This window comes from Microtus pennsylvanicus, chromosome 6, assembly GCF_037038515.1.
Source record: "Microtus pennsylvanicus isolate mMicPen1 chromosome 6, mMicPen1.hap1, whole genome shotgun sequence".
In the NCBI taxonomy this organism is placed as follows: Eukaryota; Metazoa; Chordata; class Mammalia; order Rodentia; family Cricetidae; genus Microtus; species Microtus pennsylvanicus.
In genome coordinates, this window is record NC_134584.1 from 95,602,741 (window position 1) to 95,620,763 (window position 18,023).

The 18,023-nt window shown below is 44.4% G+C and overlaps 1 protein-coding gene across 1 annotated transcript in view; it reads left to right on the forward strand.

Annotated features, from left to right (window-relative positions):
- The first annotated feature begins 7,434 nt into the window (after positions 1 to 7,434).
- Amfr (autocrine motility factor receptor) overlaps positions 7,435 to 18,023 on the forward strand; it is a 37,423-nt gene continuing 26,834 nt past the window's right edge. Inside the window, exons 1-2 of the mRNA XM_075976909.1 lie at positions 7,435 to 7,892; positions 14,563 to 14,655. Of these exons, the coding sequence (XP_075833024.1) occupies positions 7,638 to 7,892; positions 14,563 to 14,655 (348 nt within the window). The 5' untranslated portion in view covers positions 7,435 to 7,637. The remainder of the gene's footprint in view (positions 7,893 to 14,562; positions 14,656 to 18,023) is intronic.

Consider the following 18,023-nt stretch of genomic DNA (forward strand, 5'->3'; position numbering starts at 1 on the left):
TAGTTGAGGATCCTTTTTTCCCTGCTTTAGACTGGGGAATGTTGAAACATGATTGTGGTTTAGATAAGTTGAGCTTAATGGGCCTTTTGCTCCAATAGGATAGAGTCTGAGACTGTTACAGGTGTTTGTAATGAGGGCTTTCCAATTCTCTGGGGAACTAAATTTATCTGATTAATTCCAAGGCTTAGTGTGTACCAAATTAAACTCCAGTGAGTTCTGTTATAAAAAATTCCCAGTATATTATCTGATGAGTATATTTTATAACTGTCTAGGCCTTACTTCACAAGTCAAAAGATGTTATACATTGGGAAACCATTAAGATTAGGTAAAGCTGAAAACCACAGGAATTGGTATAAAAAGGTCCGTTTAGAACTCAGTGCAGTACTTTGCTCTGTATAAGGCATAGTGACTTTGCACTGCTGTGATTGCTTACTAAGCCGTGACAAAAATAATATCAGGTTACAGTGATGTGTTATATACGTACTGATAAAAACCTTGATTTCATCAATCAGTAAAGCTTTTTAAAAATATTTAGAATAGGCTGGGTATGGTGATACACTTGGGAATCTAATGTTGGAGGACCAAGAATTCCAGGATAGCCAAGCTACCTAGCACGCCCCTACCTCAAAACACAATACAGAGGAATAGTCTGAATCATCTAGATTCTAGAGGTCACGACAGGTGTTGTCAGCCTAAGAGAAAATAGCAAATTTAAACTTCTAGGACAATGCCTAGTTAGGGGAATAAAGTTTTAGGACAAAGATGGTTGGGTATGGAAGCACACACCTTTAATCTCAGCACTCCAGAGGCAAAGGCATGCAGATCACTGCGTTCCAGGCCAGCCATCACATAGTGAGATCCTGGGGAGTTGGCTTATTAGTTAAGAGCACTTCTGCTTTTATGCATGCCTTGGATTTGGTTCCCAGCGCTCACATGGTGGCTCACAGCCATCTGTAACTCCAGTTCCAGGGGATCTGACATGGCTGACCTTGGGCACCAAGCATGCATGTGGTCCATATTTATATACATGTAGGCAAAACACTTATAAAAATTTTAAAAAAGGGCAAAAGACTTGGCTGGCTGTGTCATTACTTATGGTCAGTGTAGTTGCTTATTGCAGACTTGTCGCCTGTAGGCTTAATGTAATGAAAGTCTTACAAGGTGTATCAAGTTGTTAATAGGAGAAGTAAGCTTGATTGGTTCTCCTGTTTTATGGTATCCACTACAGGGCCTGTCTCCTGAATATTGGGCAATAGCATAGCACATGTATGTCAGTACAGTCTTCTGTTTAGCTTTGACAGGTCAAGAGTGAACAAGGAATTAAGTTTAGAGTCATGTCACCCTTTCATGTAGTTGTGGCACTGACTAACCGCCCATGCTTCATTGTGGCTAAGCAGTATTCTACAAGACCAAGATTAACTGACTTCCTCTGAAAAGCCACTAGCTCCTTGAACACTCCTTTCCCTCAGGACCCAAAAGTCTTGCCCCAGTGGTTTATGTTAGCATCTTCCTAGTTTAGCATGGTTTTATTGATTAGTCCAGCAAATCCTTCAGATTGGGGAAGGTAGACAAGGACAGGTTGACAAGGCTCATCTTCCATTGTGGGGCACTCAAGTAAGATGCTACTGCACCTCAGGTGTCATTGCTGCAGTTCTGGGAAGGTGGAGGGAGGAACTTTCTCCTGCTTGTGATGTAGGGTGCTGGCAGAAAGCAGTTCTTGAGTTGGAAGAGTCATCTGATTCAAATCCACTCTTCTCCATTGTAACTTAAACTTTGACCCAGAAATACCTGGTCACTTCTTCCAACTGTTAAGTGCTTGAGCAAGCCATTCATTCTGAAAGCTTTAAGTTACCTAGTGTTCTAACCTTGGTATGTAAGGGAGCTGGTTTTAAATAAAATTCCCATCACAAGTTTTAAAGCCTTTGGTCAATTACAGTTGAATCCCAATACTTTTGTTTCCCAAAGAGTCGAGAGGAATTAGAGGGGTTTAGATTTCATGTGTTCTTAAAGTACTCAAAAAGAGCACATGTGTTACAGTTTTTTTGATATGTAACATCACTTAGGACATAAGTCTTAGAGGGTCATTCCAATGACATACATGCTAAATGGTGGAGAGTTAAATAAGCCTTTGAACAACTGACATTTTTAACCTAATTTCTTACAAATGAAAGCACTCTTGTTATTTCCTCACTAATGCTAGTAGTACATGCTCTATACAAAAATAAGTGACCCTAGGAAATGTTTAAATGAGTAAAGGGAGAAAATGAAAAACTTAATTGCTTAAAGTCATGTTTAGGATTGATCTACCCTGTTGGAGAAGAGATGGAAGACTACTGTGAAATCTTTTTTTTTTTCTTTAGAAATAGCACTACTAACTAGGTGGTTCACGAGGCAGAGTCAGGTGGGTCTCTGAGTTCAAGGTCAGCCAGGGCCACACAGAAACACAAACAATAAAAAGAGTAGGTAACACTTAAATGGCATAGACTCTGCACATTAGTTTGTATTCTTCTTAAAGAAAGTATGTATGGATGTGATGCCTGCATGTACATCTGCACCATAATAGGTGTACAGTGTCCATGGACGGCAGAAGAGGGCATCAGCTCTCCTGGGACTATAGTTAGACACAGTTGTGAGCTGCTAGGTGAATGCTGGGAATCTACTGCTTTTAACCACTGAGCTGCCTCCAGCCCTCCTGGCTCTTCTAAAGGCCTGCTAGAATTCCCATGTTCCCTCGTGTTTGAGCACCCCTCAGTGTACAAGGGAGTAATGGCATTTAGGATTTCATTTTTTATTTTGGAACCTAGTTTTTTTTTTTTTTAACTTTATGTGCTTTAGTTTGAAGGTGTCAAATCTCCTGGAAATAGAGTTCCAGTTGTGAGTTGCCACAGGGGTACTGAGAATTGAACCTCTGGAAGAGCTTAATCGCTGAGCCATCTCTCCAGCCCCAGAACTTCATTTTTAAAGCAACCTGCTTTGTCAGTTGAGATGAAATGCTTGAGTAGCCTCTCCATATCTGAGCTCCTCAAACTTAGAAGCTTTTACTAATTCTTAGTGTTTGGAACAGCATGTAGAGTGCTGACTGATGCAGAGAATTTTCAGTTTTCTGTGCTACACTGTTAAAGAAGCTTATTCAGCTTCTGTAGCTTAAGATTTGATTTTCTAAAACATTCCACTTGTTAGCTATCACTTGGGTTAAACTGGACTCACTCAAGTTTGCCTCCGTTTAAATATAAGCTCTGATTCAGTTTGAGCCATTAAATTCAACTTAATATTAACACATACATATATTCCTATTTTGAGAAAAAACATTAACAGAAAACCCCAGATGTATGAAGATTAAGCCAGCTAAATGTATTTTAGTGGTATTAAGGGATAAAGGCGAGAGCTAAATTGGAGAAATGGATAAATTATACTGAGAGATGGCTCAGTGGTTAAGAGCATTGCCTGCTCTTCCAAAGGTCCTGAGTTCAATTCCCAGCAACCACATGGTGGCTCACAACCATCTGTAATGAGGTCTGGTGCCCTCTTCTGGCCTGCAGGCATACACGCAGACAGAATATTGTATACATAATAAATAAATAAATATTTAAAGAAAAAAAAGAAACAAAAACTTCTTTTGCTAGCAATGTTGTTCAGTGAGAGTGCTTGCCTAGAAAGCTCTGGGTTCCATCCATGTTCTTCCCAAACAGAAAAGCTGGTTATATATATACACACACACAAGTACCATTTGCAGTTGTGGCTTTGAGCACTTTCCTGGTTTGTTTATAGGAATGTATAAAGAAACTGGAGTTTTGGTTATATTTTTATATTTGTAAAGCCAAAGTTTGACTAAAATGGTCATTGTTTTTTTTAAGTTCTTATTTCAATAAAAGCATTTAAAACTGAACAACTAATTGTTTGGGATAGTCCTGTGTGGTGGGGTGCTAAACTTGATGTTTCCTTATCTGTGGTCAGGTCCACTGGGTAAGGGACCAGCTTGGCATAGTGGCTGTAGATGCTGTCCTCCCCTTCCCACTCTTTTCTTGTCCCTTAGCATGTCCTTAGTAGATTCAATTACCTGCAGTTGATGGAGTCACTGGATTCAGAGCCCAAAGCCTAGGATACTGAAAGTCACAACACAGTTAGTGTGTTGACTACATACTGTCATATCATTAGCGACTGTTTCTTCATCTATAGGATTATAAGTGTGAACTATTGTAATCTGGCTTTTGGTTAAGACTTTGGAGAGATGGCTCAGCAGTTTAAGAACACTGGCTACTCTTCCAGAAGACCCAGGTTTGAATCTCAGCACCCACATGGCAGCTCACAACTGCCTGTGATTGCAGTTCCAGAGGATCTGAAACCTGGTGGACACCTGCATACACGTTAAACATAAATTCATGCAGGCACAGACACATAAATATGCATAATAAATAAGTCTTTAAAAAGACTTTATAGGGTTTGTTAGTTCTTGAAAAACACAAAACCAATCATAAGACTGGTACTTACTCTGTGGCATACTCCACAAGTTGAGGCAGGCTTGTCACTTTAGGAGTTCAAAACTATCCAGACCCTATTAAAAATAAACCTTCCAGTAATGCAGAGACAGGAGAGGGAGGAGGAGAAGGGGAGTCAGAGATAGAGATAGATGGGAGCTCATTGGGTGTAGTGGTTCATGCCTGTCATCCTCCAACATTTAGGAGGTTCAGGTAGAACTGCCTCAAGCTGGAGGCCAGACTGGGTTAGAGTAAGAACAAGTGTCTCAAACAGCTCCTTGAGAGAAGGATGAGGGGCAAAGAACTTTTTTTGAAGGGAAAAGAAATAGAACAAAGACTCTTCTAGCAAAAACAAACAAACAAAACCACACACACACAACCCAAAAAACATTTAAAGTCTTTTGCAATCTTGTAAAATGCAGCTGGGTTGGATTAACTTCACTTGTTACACATGTTGGACTTTCAGAAAGCTTCTGAGATTAAAAAGGCAGCTCTGTTATTGGCAATATGAGAGGACAAGTTTGGGATCTAATATTACTCTTTTGTGGCTTGGATCGGATGTGAATCACAAATGTGTATGGTTTAAAAATCACGGTGACTCAGATCTGACCTTGTGAAGAAAAACACTTCCCTGGGAAATTACCATCCTCATTTCTTCAGAATAAAGCTTTCCATTATTTGGACAATAGTGTTAAGGCTTGGTTGTAGTTATTGTTTTGTTTTGTTTTCTCTTTGGGGGTCTGCCACCCAGCTCCTAAATAAACACATGAAGACTTATTCTTGTTATTATTGCCCAATCTTAGCTTGGCTTGTTTCTAGTCAGCTTTTCTAACTTAAATTATCCTGTTTCTGTTTAACTACATTTTGCCTCTGAGCTTTTTACCTTTCTTTATTCTATATATCTTTCTTTCCTTCTTACTCCGTGGATAGCTGTGTGGCTGGCCCCTGGCATCCTCCCTCTCTTCCCTAGCGTTCTCCTCCTATTTATTCTGTCTGCCTGCCAGTCTTGCATCTTTCTCTCTCCTGCCTAACTTGGCTGTTCAGCTCTTTATTAGACCAATTCGGTGTTTTAGGCAGGCAAAGTAACACAGCTTTACAGAGTTAAACAAATGCAACATAAAAGAATGCAATGCATCTTTGCATCAATAAACAAATATTCGACAGCATAAACTAAATGTAACACATTTTCAACGAATGTTCCATAACACTCAGTGTTTTATTTTTACGTGAGTGTGCGTGTGTGCACACAATACGGAAGTCAGAGGATAACTTCTGGGAATTATGGGAATCAAACCCAGGTCACTAGGATTTGTAGCAAATGCTTTATCTGCTGCTGAGCTATCTTGCAAATGACTGGGGAGACAACTAAAGAGAACTTAAGCATATGAAGACTTTTAACAAGGTGTTTTTAAGAATTATTACAAAGTGGTGTCTAATTTTCAGCTTAAAAAATTTTATGGACTACTACTTCTATGAGTAGAAATAGAGCCGGGCAGTGGTGGCGCACACCTTTAAACCCAGTACTTGGGAGACAAAGGCAGGCGGATCTCGTAGGCCAGCTTGGTCTACAGAGTGAGTTTCAGGACAGTCAAAGCTACAAAGAAAAACCTTGTCTCAAAAAACAAGACAAAATCTATGGACCTAGGATATTTGGCAGGAAAAAATACTTTAAAGGCAATTTAGACCCTTTAGAAATTTTGGGAAAGCTCACAAGCTATTTACAGAGCATACATTCTGGGATAGGCACTATTACCTGGCTTGAGAATTCGACTAGGAAGCGTATACCCCAGGTTATTTTATGTACTTCATATACAGAGACCTAACTTGCTGCTTCTAGTGAATAACTCAGTGTATTTAGTGTAATAGGTGTATAACAACAATTTTAGAACATCATCGCTTCAGGAAACTAGTACCCCAACCTTTCACCTCCAGTTTGCTCATACTCCCCTTTACTCTCCATGTAGTTGCCATATGGGTAGGATTGCATACTGCTTAGATACTGTGTGTGGCTTGACTCGGCCATATTTCCACGCTTTCTTATATTGTAGCATGTATACATACTTCATTTTCAAACACGATATTCCATTGGAGTTTCCCCCCTCTGACTTATTAGGAATAATGCTACTGTCAACCTCTGTGTGGTAGTTTTGTGTGGTTGTACGTTTTCATTTCGCTTAGATATTTTTTTTTTTTTTGGTTTTTCGAGACAGGGTTTCTCTGTGGCTTTGGAGCCTGTCCTGGAACTAGCTCTGTAGACCAGGCTGGTCTCGAACTCCCAGAGATCCGCCTGCCTCTGCCTCCCAAGTGTGGGATTAAAGGCGTGTGCCACCATCGCCGGGCTCGCTTAGATGTTTTAAGCCAGGTAACTGCCAAGTCAAATGGTCACTCTTTGGTTAACTTCGAGGAACAGTCATTTCCCAAGAAGCCCAGTACCATTTTACATTCTACTTGTAGCATAAGAGGGAGCATATTTTTATTTCCTGTTAAACTATCTCCGTTTTAAAAATAGTCTACTCGCGGCTATTTGTAAACAGAGACTTAGGATCTGATTAAAGAGGTGGCCAAGGCTCCTATTATTTCCTAAGCATCATGTTCCCTCTTGAGGACACCAGGGAAGCCCACAGGATGGTGGGACGCGTTTACCTGCTTTGCCTGGGAGGAACAAGGGACAAGGGGCCAGGGGCCTGGGTACCCCACCCTGCCGCCGGGCCACGCACACAGGCCTGCCGTCATTGCCCACGGGCCGGGTTCACTCCAGAGTCCGGCTGGGGCGCGTCCGCGGCGTCAGTGGGCCCAGGGTCGCCAAGGATGCTGCAGGGCGCCGGGACGCGGGGCTCTAGGCCCGGTTCGGGGCCCGTGGGGCTGTGGCGCGCCCGCTGGGGGCGGGGGACGAAGGCCGCGCCCCCGCGCCTGTCCCGCCCGCGTCCCGCTAGGGGCGGCAGCCCGCCCCGAGTCCGCCGAGGTTCTTCCGCGCCGGCAGGGGCAGCAGCGGGAGCGGCGCGGGGCGGAGCGGCGCGAGCAGCTAGGAGCGACCCGGCCCGGCCCGGCGCGGCGGCGGCGGCAGCGACGCCAGAGCCCGTGGGCGCCGCCGTTCGCGAGGCCGCCGCAGGCGCCTGGCCGCAGCGCGGGGAGCCCCGGGCGCCGGAGCCCGCCGCCGCCGCCATGCCGCTGCTCTTCCTCGAGCGCTTCCCGTGGCCCAGCCTCAGCACCTACACGGGCCTCAGCGGCCTGGCCTTGCTCGGCACCATCGTCAGCGCCTACCGGGCCCTCAGCCAGCCGGAGGCCGGGTCCGGCGAGCCGGAGCCGCTAACGGCCCCGCTGCAGCCCGAGGCGCTCGTGCCGTCGCGTCTGGCCGCCGGCGGCCCCCGGGCCCGCGACGTGGCCCAGTACCTGCTGTCGGACAGCCTGTTCGTGTGGGTGAGCGAAGCTGCGGGCAGGGCGCGGGCGGGCGGGCGGGCGGGCGGTCGAGCGAGCGGGGGCCGCCAAGTCACCCTTTATCCGCGGGGGGCGTGGCCGGGCGCTGACCTGGGCTGAGGAGGCCGGGGGCGGCTGGGGGGGGGGGGGGTCGCGAGCGTGGGGCTGGAGGCCGAGCGGTGCTCCGAGCGGTGCTCTGAGCGTGGCGAGCCGCGGAGGGAAGGGGCCGGGTCGCCCGGCTGAACGGCCGGCCCACGGAAGGGCGGTCGGGCCCGGCCCGCGGACTCCAGGGCAGCGGGGCAAGAGCCGGGGCCAGTGGCGCCCGGCTCGGCGGTGTTGTGGGCGGGTTTTCGAGGAAGCGAGGGCCGAGAGTTAGGGGACATTTTAAGTGTTTGGACGGGTTGGGACAGACATTTAACTCTAAAGAAGAAGACAACTTTGAAAGGTTGCTATTTGGTAATGGATTACCCTCCGGCGGGCGCTGTGGAACGAAGCAAACAAACCAGCTGCGTCCTTTTTCTTTTACTTGGTGGTTGGTGACTGTTCCCTCTGGTGACTGAAGGCAGCAAAACATTCTGATCGGTGCGGCAGCGTCTGCTTTGAACTCGATTTCTCCCTTAGCGGTCCATTTTCAAACAAGGTTTCTAGTTTGTTCTGTCCGGGCGAGATAAGCAACGTTCACATGGCACAAGTACTGTCTTCGTTTATTACATCATTTCAGGCTAGGCAGATGTGCGGAAATTTTGCTCTCACCTTGCACTTGAATGGCTCGTCTGTAAACCCTCGGAAATATGAAAAAGTTGCTCTAGGATTTAAAATTTGTCACTTGGATTTACTATGGCTTGTGGGATCTTCTCGGAGTTCTCGCTTGGCGCCTAGAGCAAGCTGAGAATGACTGAGGGGTTAATATTCTAAGTTGGTGGAATTATCAGCAACTCATTTGTTATAATTACTCCCACTGTGCTTCATCAGGAGGCAGAGGGATTTGTGAACTCCGGGGGCTGTAGATTAAGCTCCCGGTCCTTTGATAAATAGTTTAACAGGAGGCAGTGAACAGTGAAGTTCCCATTTCTCTACTCCTGTGTAGAGATGAGCCGTTCTTTACCAAATGGAGGAGAGAAAGAATTCAGTTCACATCACATCTTGTTTAATTTCAGATCGCTGTGCATTTGTGTGGCAGGGTAAACAACTTAGAATTCCGTGGCGAGAGCTTTCTACCGACGCGAAGACTGTAGGGCAGTCCTTGAGGCGCTCTTTTCAACCTGAGATAGCAGGACGCTCAACAGGAACCACTATTGTAGCCATAGAACAGACAGTAGTATTGTTTAATGATTTTTTTCTTAATCATATATTTCTTCTTGCAGAACCCATGTTCAAATTCCAAAGTTAATACCGCTTCATAAAACATTACCCAAGGCCTTTTGGTTTTTCTGAGAATCGTTTTTAAGAAATGTTTTTTTTTTTCTTCCTACAGTCTTGCCGCATGCAAATTGGTCTCCCCCCCCCCCAGTCATTATTATTTCTCAGTTGAACTTGGTGCAGCTTTTCTTCCACCTCTTCTGGAGTTTTGACATGCTCGTTTTTGGCGTCCCGTGGCTGCCCCGACTTCTCTTATGTGCCCAGAACTTTATCATCTTGCACCCACTTTGTACTGGAGCAGCTTTGTTCCTGCACCCCCAGCACACTTCCCCTGTGGCCTGACTGCTAGCGTTTCTGAGTGACTGTGGGGTGGGCCTTTGTGGATGCTTCTTGAGCCCCACTCATGGGCATTTATATAGTACTCACCAATAAAAACAAAAATGAAAACCTGCCAAGGTCAAGCTAGATGGGCAAGAACCGGGCTTTTGTCAGCTGCAAATCTTATTAGTTACTGTGTTGTGCGTTAGGCTCCCCAGAACTCTTTGTAGAACACAGTTCAGCCTTGCAGGAGGTTTTGTATTAGCACACTCAGTTCAGAACCTTTCAGAGATGCTATTTTCAGCTCTCTGGAAGACACAGCTGTGAAGAGCACTTTCCCCTACCCTCACATGATTCATATGTAAATAAGGCGAAACAGGCGAGGTGATGGTCGATGCACACACAGCACCCGGTGGGGTTTGGAGGTGGCAAGGGGCCTAAGCTGTGAACTGGGGCAAACAGTATTGGGGAGGAGTTCTGCAGAGTGCTCCCTGACCTCGGCAGCTCTACCGACTTGAAAGGGAGAGGGTGAAAAGTAGTACCTGGGGTACCAGGAGGTAGCCCCGCTGTGAGAAAGGAGGTGAGAAACCTTTGAAGCTCTTACTTAGCTCCAGGTGTGGGGCCCAGGCTAACTTGTAGCTTGTGGCTGCGTTTTTGACAGACTTCTTTGGGGTTCTCACTCTTCTGCCACCTGCGGTGAGAAAAGTAGGTGGAATTTCAGAACTGGCCAGGTCAGTTCTAAACTTAAGAATTTAAAGGACAGATTCTACCAGTTCATACTTCTTTTATTCTTCTTGTTGAGACAGGATTTCTGGGTATAACAGCCCTGGCTGTCCTGGAACTCACTCTGTAGATCAGGCTAGCCCCCAACTCATAGTGCTCCCTCCGCCTGCCTCTGCCTCCTGGGTGCTACCACTGCTTGGCTACAAATTTCGTAATTCAAAGGTCAGAGGAAACCAACGTGATAGCCAGTGAAAGTAGGTCTCCGGCCACCTGTTTCCCATTGCCAGGATTTTGTAATTGGTGCTGGCCTGAAGTGATAACCTACGAAACATCCAGGCTGTCTCAAGTAGTTTACACAGTTCATTTCTATGGATTATACATGTATACATGTGAAAACTCTTCTGTTTCTCACCTGCACCTGCCTCCCCCCCCCCTTGTGACCTGGATGCGCCTTTGAATTTTTATCTAAAGTTACCTTGACACACAAGTACGTATCCCTTCCTGGGCTGATGTTAGTGCCTCACGTAGATCTCCTGGATGAGTGTTTATTCAGTGAAGCCTTCAGTGATGGACTCGTGCTCCATTTTTTCTGCTATGATACAGGCGAAACCTTTTAGCTTGTTTGGATTCTGCCTGTGAGAAAAAATTAGTAAGCTGTACAGAGCAGATAAAATATTAAAATAGCTCTTCACTGTTGTCTGAGCGAAAAGGAAGCGGCTGCTCAGATCAGGCTTGCTGCAACTGAGCTTCGTGCGGGGTTTGTTTTTTTTGGGGGGGGGAAGGTGTTTTTTATTTTTATTTATTTTATTATATTTTTGGAGACATGGTTTCTCTGTGTAACGAACCCTTCCTGTTCCGGAACTCACTCTGTACCAGGCTGGCCTCTAACTCAGAGATCTGCCTGCCTCTTCCTCCCGAGTGCTAAGCTTTGATCTTTATGGTTCTTGGAGACTCAGTTTGTTCCATAGTTCTGGGGCTGGAAATCTGGGCTGGTGTCAATTCTGCAAGAGTGTCAAAGGTATCTGATTTGGCATATACTAGAAAGGAAGAATGCTCCAGCTAGGACCCTTTGAGTTCTTCAAGTGTGTTTGGTTTCTTTTTGTTTTCTGATTTTGGAGACCAAGTCTGTGCTGCCCACTCTCAACGCCAGTGTTTGTGCCTCAGCCTCCAGTGACAGGCCTGTAGACCTGGGCCACCATGCTTGGTGCCATAGTTATATTTGCAGCTGAGTTGGAGAAGTCACTGCGTTTATTGGAAAGACACGATACTTGTGAAGTTAAGACATTTTCTTTAAAAATTGTAAGGCTTATTTTATGGGTATGAATGTTTAGCCGGCATGTATAAGTGTGCACCACATGCATGCCTAGTGCGTTTGGAGGGCAGGAGGTGGCATTAGAGTCTCTGGAGTTCTGGATGGCTGTGAACCATTATATGGGTGTAGGAAGCTAAGTGGGTCCTCTGCAAGAGCAACAAATGCATTTAACCTTCAGCTGCAAGACTTTTCTCTGTAACTAGATATAGAATCACCCGTAGTCGTTGCAGTATTGTAGGAAAGCACTATTCAGAACCTTCAAACAGTGTTAATTCTTCCATATCATTGTTGGTTTCATTTTCTTATGGATGTTATTTTTTTTAATACATTTTCTTCCCAGTGGCTATATACTTTTTCCTACCCCTCCTTTTCTTCCCTCCCTTTTCTCTGTTCTTTGAGGCAGGGTCTAGTTAAGTAGCCCTGAATTTGCAGCCCTCCTGTTTGAGCCTCTCATGTAGTTTGTACGGTAGGTCTGTCACCAGGAGTGACTCCATACGCTTTTTCAAGCTCTGTTTTACTTAGACATGCTAATTTTCAAATCTCCCATTTAGATTAAAATAGAAATGTTTATCCATGAGAGACTTGCTGTTGGAGGTGGGAGACAGTATAAATTGGAACTTTTCAAAAAAAAAAAATAACTGAAGAAAAATCGTGTGTGTGTGTGTGTGTGTGTGTGTGTGTGTGCGCGCGCGCGCGCGTGCACGTCCAGTGTGAGTGCAGGTCCAGTGGATGCCAGAAGAAGGTGTTGGATACCCTGAAGCTGAAGTCCCAGTGCCTGTGAACCACCACGCGGTTGCTGGGACTTGAAGAAGGGCTTATGATAGAGCAGGAAGTGCTCTTAACTGCTGAGCGATCTTTCCACCCTCCAAAGAAACTTTTTATACATATTTTTTTAAGTCAAAAACTTTAAAAAGCTTAACTGAAAGTGATAAAATTAAGTTTTGTTTTATGACTTTGGTACAGTGGTGCTGTTTGGGATAGAGAAGTAATGATAGACTCTAAGTCTGATTTTGGAGTTCAGGTTCAAGGTCTTCGTTTTCTACCTTTCTCCTGTCCTTGAGCACTTACTGAACGTATTGCATTTGTGTGTTTGAACTCATGTGATGCCGAGTAAACCAGGAAGAGCCCTTTTTAAAAACAGCTTGCAGTTAAGCTGGGGGGTTTAGCCGATTTTTAAAAATACCCCATTTGCCTGCTGAAGACAGATTTGGTATGAGGGTTGTGGTTGTGGGTGACATTTCCTCTGCTTTATATGACTGAAATTCTCACTGACTGGCAAATCCAAGGGAAGTGCTCCTCTTACAAGTCTACATCAGTGCCTTACAAATGAGCATTGTCAGGTGTCAGTTTATTTATTATTTAAATAAATAAAAATTATTTAAAATTTTATTTGAGATTTTATGTATTATGTGTATGGGTGTTTTACCTGTGTGCATGGTGTGTTGGTCTACCACTTGTGTGTGTGCAGTGAAAGGTGTTGGTTTTGAGACTGGCAGTTGTGGGACACCACATGGATGCTGGCAATCAAACCCATGTCCTCTAGGAGAATAGCCAGTGCTCTTAACTGCTGAGCCATCTCTAGCCCACTCCATTTTATAAAGATTTTATTTCATATTAAGTATGTATGTGTGTCTATGCACCTACGCTGTGCCCATGGAGGCCAGCAATGATAGATTTTTTTAGACCTAAAGTTACAGGCAGTTGTGAGCTGCTCAACATGTGTGCTGGGACCAAACTGAAAGTTCCTTATAATTCTGGGGTTTGTTTTGTTTGTGGCTGGCCTGGAACTCTGAGCTGGGTTCCCCACCTGATTAATCAAAGGATTTAAATACCAAATAGTTCTTTCCCCAAGGTGGAACTATTTTTGTTTTATTCCTTTAAAAATATCTTCTTGGCCCCATTGGCAACAGAATAGAACTAAAGATGATTGAATCTTTTTGTACTGAGTTAGATCTCCAGTGTGTGTTCTGCCACACGAGTGTGTGCTGGGAGATACAGAGGCAGCCTGCTGGGATGTGAGGCTTGCTGTCTTACAGGGCCTTTTCATCATATTCCCTCTCCTCCCTCCCTCTCTCCCTGCCTCGCCCATTATAGTTTGCTTTTAAAAGTAGAGGGACAACCAGATGGACGTGGTGGCACAAGCCTATCATCCTAGAGCTTAGGAACTGGAGCTAGGAGAATAGGAAATTAGTTCAAGGGCAACCTGGGGGGCAAGAGAATCTATCTCCAAACAATGGCAGGAGCCAAAGTAAGGGAAAGATGACTTGCCCATTTGCTGTTTAGGTCTGAAAATACCATTTTAAAATTATTTTCAAGAAGGAAGTTTTCTCAGCAAGTGGAAGAATGCCTTGGTTTTGACACTGGTGTCACAGAGTATTCTTCCATTCTGTAGTCCTGACTTTTTTTCCAGACCGTGTGCCTTCCTACCCTTCCCTGTTTGTCAGGGCAGCATTTTTGAGTTCTGGATTTTACTGATCATGATGACTTCTAGACCAGTTAGCCAACAGCTACCTTAGTGTTCATGTAGGAATGAAGGCACATACTTCTGCATGGTTATTTATTTGTTTATTTATTGAGACGGTGTCTGGATTGGGCTTCTAGTCCTCCTGCCTCAGCTCTCCTAGTGTGTGGATTCCAGGTGTGTGCCATCATGCCAAGCTTGGTAATACAGTTTTACAGAAACAGCACAGAGTTTCTGTTGTGTCCTGTCAAGTTGGAAGGAAAGGGTGGTCTGCTGGAGGGTACCCACTGGGACAGGGTCTGACTCAGTGAGCTGTGAAGCTGGCGCTCCTTTCCCCACGTCCCATCCTTGTTTAGCTTTGATAGCATTTAGTTTGTACTGGTAGAAAACCAGGAAGACTCTGTTCTGGGAATGGCCGTCTAATTCCTCATAGGAAACATTACACTGTGTTTGTATTTCACCAGAACTAAACTTCCTTTCTTTCTTTGATATGTGTACAGGTTTTGGTGAACACTGCTTGCTGTGTTTTGATGTTGGTGGCTAAGCTTATCCAGTGTATTGTGTTTGGTCCTCTTCGAGTGAGTGAGAGACAGGTAAGCGATCAGATTTTTTTTTTTTTTTTTGGTTTTTCGAGACAGGGTTTCTCTGTAGCTTTGGTGCCCGACCCGGAACTAGCTTTTGTAGACCAGGCTGGCCTCGAACTCCCAGAGATCCGCCTGCCTCTGCCTCCCAAGTGCTGGGATTAAAGGCGTGCGCCACCACCGCCCGGCAAGCAATCAGATTCTTGCAAAGAAAATTTAAAAGCACTATTAAATTTGGTGTAATTTCAAGTATATAGAAAAGTTCCATGAATTCTACCAAGAACTCCCGGATGCGCTTTATCCAGTTTCACTTTTTAGTTTTATTCGTGTGTGTGTGTGAGTGTGAGTGTGTGTTGCGTATATAAATGTGCTCACCTATACTTGGCACATATGGAAGCTAGAGGAGAATTTTAAGTGTCCGCCCCTATTTCTCTACTTGAATGTCTCAGCTGGGGGTTCTTTACTGAACTGGGGGCTCAGTCATCAGTTCTTGTAGTACTGAGCCATCTTTTAGTCCTTGGAGTCACTTCCTGCTTACATAGATTTTCTGATTCATTTGGAATTAAGTCTGGACATCATACAGTTTTACCCCAGATACTTCAGAATATGTTCCAAGAGCAAGGATAACTTCCTGAGTTTTCACAGCACAGTGATAAAAATTAGAAAAGTTAGCCTTGATAAAATACTTTAATTATACTCTTGATAGCTAGTCTATCCCATTGTAACTATTTCTCCACGATTTTTTGTTTTATTGAAACAGGACCTTGCTATGTAGTTCTGCAGGCCTGGAACTTGCTTTGTAGAGCAGGCTGCCCTTGAACTCGCAGTCCTCACGGCTCAGCCACCCTTGCTGGGATTATCCTTACTTCTGGCTCAGAAGCTCCATTTGATACTTGGTTCTTCATTCTTTCTGAGCTAGAAATGGCCCAGGCCTGTGGCAGGCTGTCTGAGTGGCAGCAGTGGGCCTTCAGTGTTTTGTTTTCTCTAACGTGTGTGGTGTCAGGTCAAAATTTACAGTAAATGTAAATATCTTCAGGTATTTGAAACTCTTGTTATTCCCCCAACTTAGCCTTTTCAGTATAGAACACATCTTTATGCTATTTTTTGCTGGCTTATTTTGTTATTAATGCCACCCAGTAGCATTTATTAAGAACTATTCTGAGAGCTAAGCAGGGATGACATATGCCTTTAAATCCAGCACTTGGAAGGCAGAGGCAAGTGGATCTCTGAGTTTGAGTCCAGCCTGGTCTACATAGTGAGTTCTAGGATAGCCAGGACTAGACAGAGAAACCCTTTCTCAAAAAACAAACTAACGACAACAAAAAAGAACTATTTTGAAATAAGACTCGAAGAATTGGCATATATTTGCTCTGTGGGTGCTTAAAGTTTAAAAAATAAGGCTAACATTAGAGACAAAGACACTGACTACCTAAAATGGTATAAATACTAACAGTTAAGTAGAGCCTTAGAGCATGAGAGGGGTCTCTCTCTCTCTCTTTCTCTCTCTCTCTCTCATATTAAATTATTTTAGCCTACTTAAAAAATACTTATTTTGTGTGCACTGGTGTTTTGCCGTGGGTGTCAGATCTTCTGGAACTGAAATTACAGACAGTTGTAAGCTGTCATGTTGGTGCTAGGAATTGAACCCGTCCTCTGGAAGAGCAATCAGTGCTCTTAACCACTGAGTCATCTCTCCAGCCCCTCTCTTTCTGCTTTTAAAATTTTATTCTTTTTTATACCAGTGTTTTACCTACATGTATGTAAGTGTACCATTTGTGTGTCTGGTGCCCATGGAGGCTAGAAGAAGGAATTGGATCCCCTAGAACTGGAGTTAGAGATTACAGAGGGTTGTCAGTTACTGTGCAGGTACTGGGAAGTATAAAGTTGTGTTGTATTCTTTATAAGAGCAGCAAATGCTTATAAGCACTGAGCATCAACCCAGCCAGAGAGTTTTGATTTTAAATATATTTAAAGCATTTAATGCATTTAAAAAAAGCTCTTTACAGGCTGTGTGGTGGTGGTACATTCCTTTACTCCCAGTGCTCAGGAGGCAGAGGCAGGCGGATCTCCAAGTTCCAGGCCAGCCTGAGGTAGAGAACGAGCTCCAGAACAGCCAGGGCTACACAGAGAAGCCCTGGCTCAAAGAAAGAAAGAAAAGAAAGCACTTTACATTTATTAAGCCACTTAATTCATCACCTATTCTGTGAGACTAGGCTGTTATACTAAGACCTATTTTATGCTTGGAAAACTGAAGCATGACGTGTCAGCGACCCCACACTGTACAGTGGCACAGCCAGGAATCACAGCCAGGGATATTTCAGGTTCTTCTACTTTCCCTGCCTAGGGAACAGACGTTCACCCCCGATTCCAGGCTTACTGTGTTGGGGTGTGGTGTTCAGAACCAGGGTCCACACTAGCCGTATTCACTGTGTAAGGGCAGCAGGAGCAATGCTGCTGGTGTCTGCCTTTGCAATGGATAGAAATAGAGGATACTCTTTTTTTCCCCTAGTTAACTTTGTTCTCTGAATTCAAGGTATCTAATTAGAGTCACATTTAAACTCTCAAAGTAATTCTATTCTTTGTGTTGGGGTCCTGCTGACCTCAAACTCAAGACCTTCTTGCCTTTGCTTTCCAGTCCTGAGTGATGGGATCACAGGTGCTGCTAAACCGTATCCCCAGCTTTAACTTCAACTTGTAAATGTTTGTACTCCTTAGAAATTGTGTATGAAAGTCTCATTGGAAGTCGCGTTTTCACTGAGCGGTGGCACATGACTTTAATCCCAGCACTCAGGAGGCAGAGACAGGTGGATCTCTGAGTTTGAGGGCAGCCTGGTCTACATAATAAGTTCCAGAACAGCCAGGGCTACATGAAGAGAGCCTGTCTCAAAATAAAGAGGAAAAAAGTGATATTCGTTCATTCTTATCTTTACCCGGATTCTTACCCTTCCATCAATAGCTGGGTAATCAGATATTTTAATATTTGTAAGAGCTAGGACTCATTTGCTGTCCCCTTGCCTTTTCCCGTGCCCCAAGAAAGTGACAATTTTTAAAACTGAAAGTTTCAATTTAAAAAAGATGATAAGGACTGGATGACTCAGCACCTTATTGCTGTTGCAGAGGACCAGAGCTTGATCCCCAGAACCCACATGGTGGCTCACCACCACCTGTAACTCCAGTGTTGGGTGTTCTAGCACTCTGACCTCTGGGAGTACCAGGCATTCACGTGGTGCAGATATAGCACGCAGACAAAACATTCATACAGATAAAACAATTAAAAAAATAATATAGCAAAGAAATAACATAATCTACTGCTTATGGCACACCTTAACTGCTGTTTAGAAAGTAGATGGCTGTTCTTAAAAATAATAAGACCTTTGTAG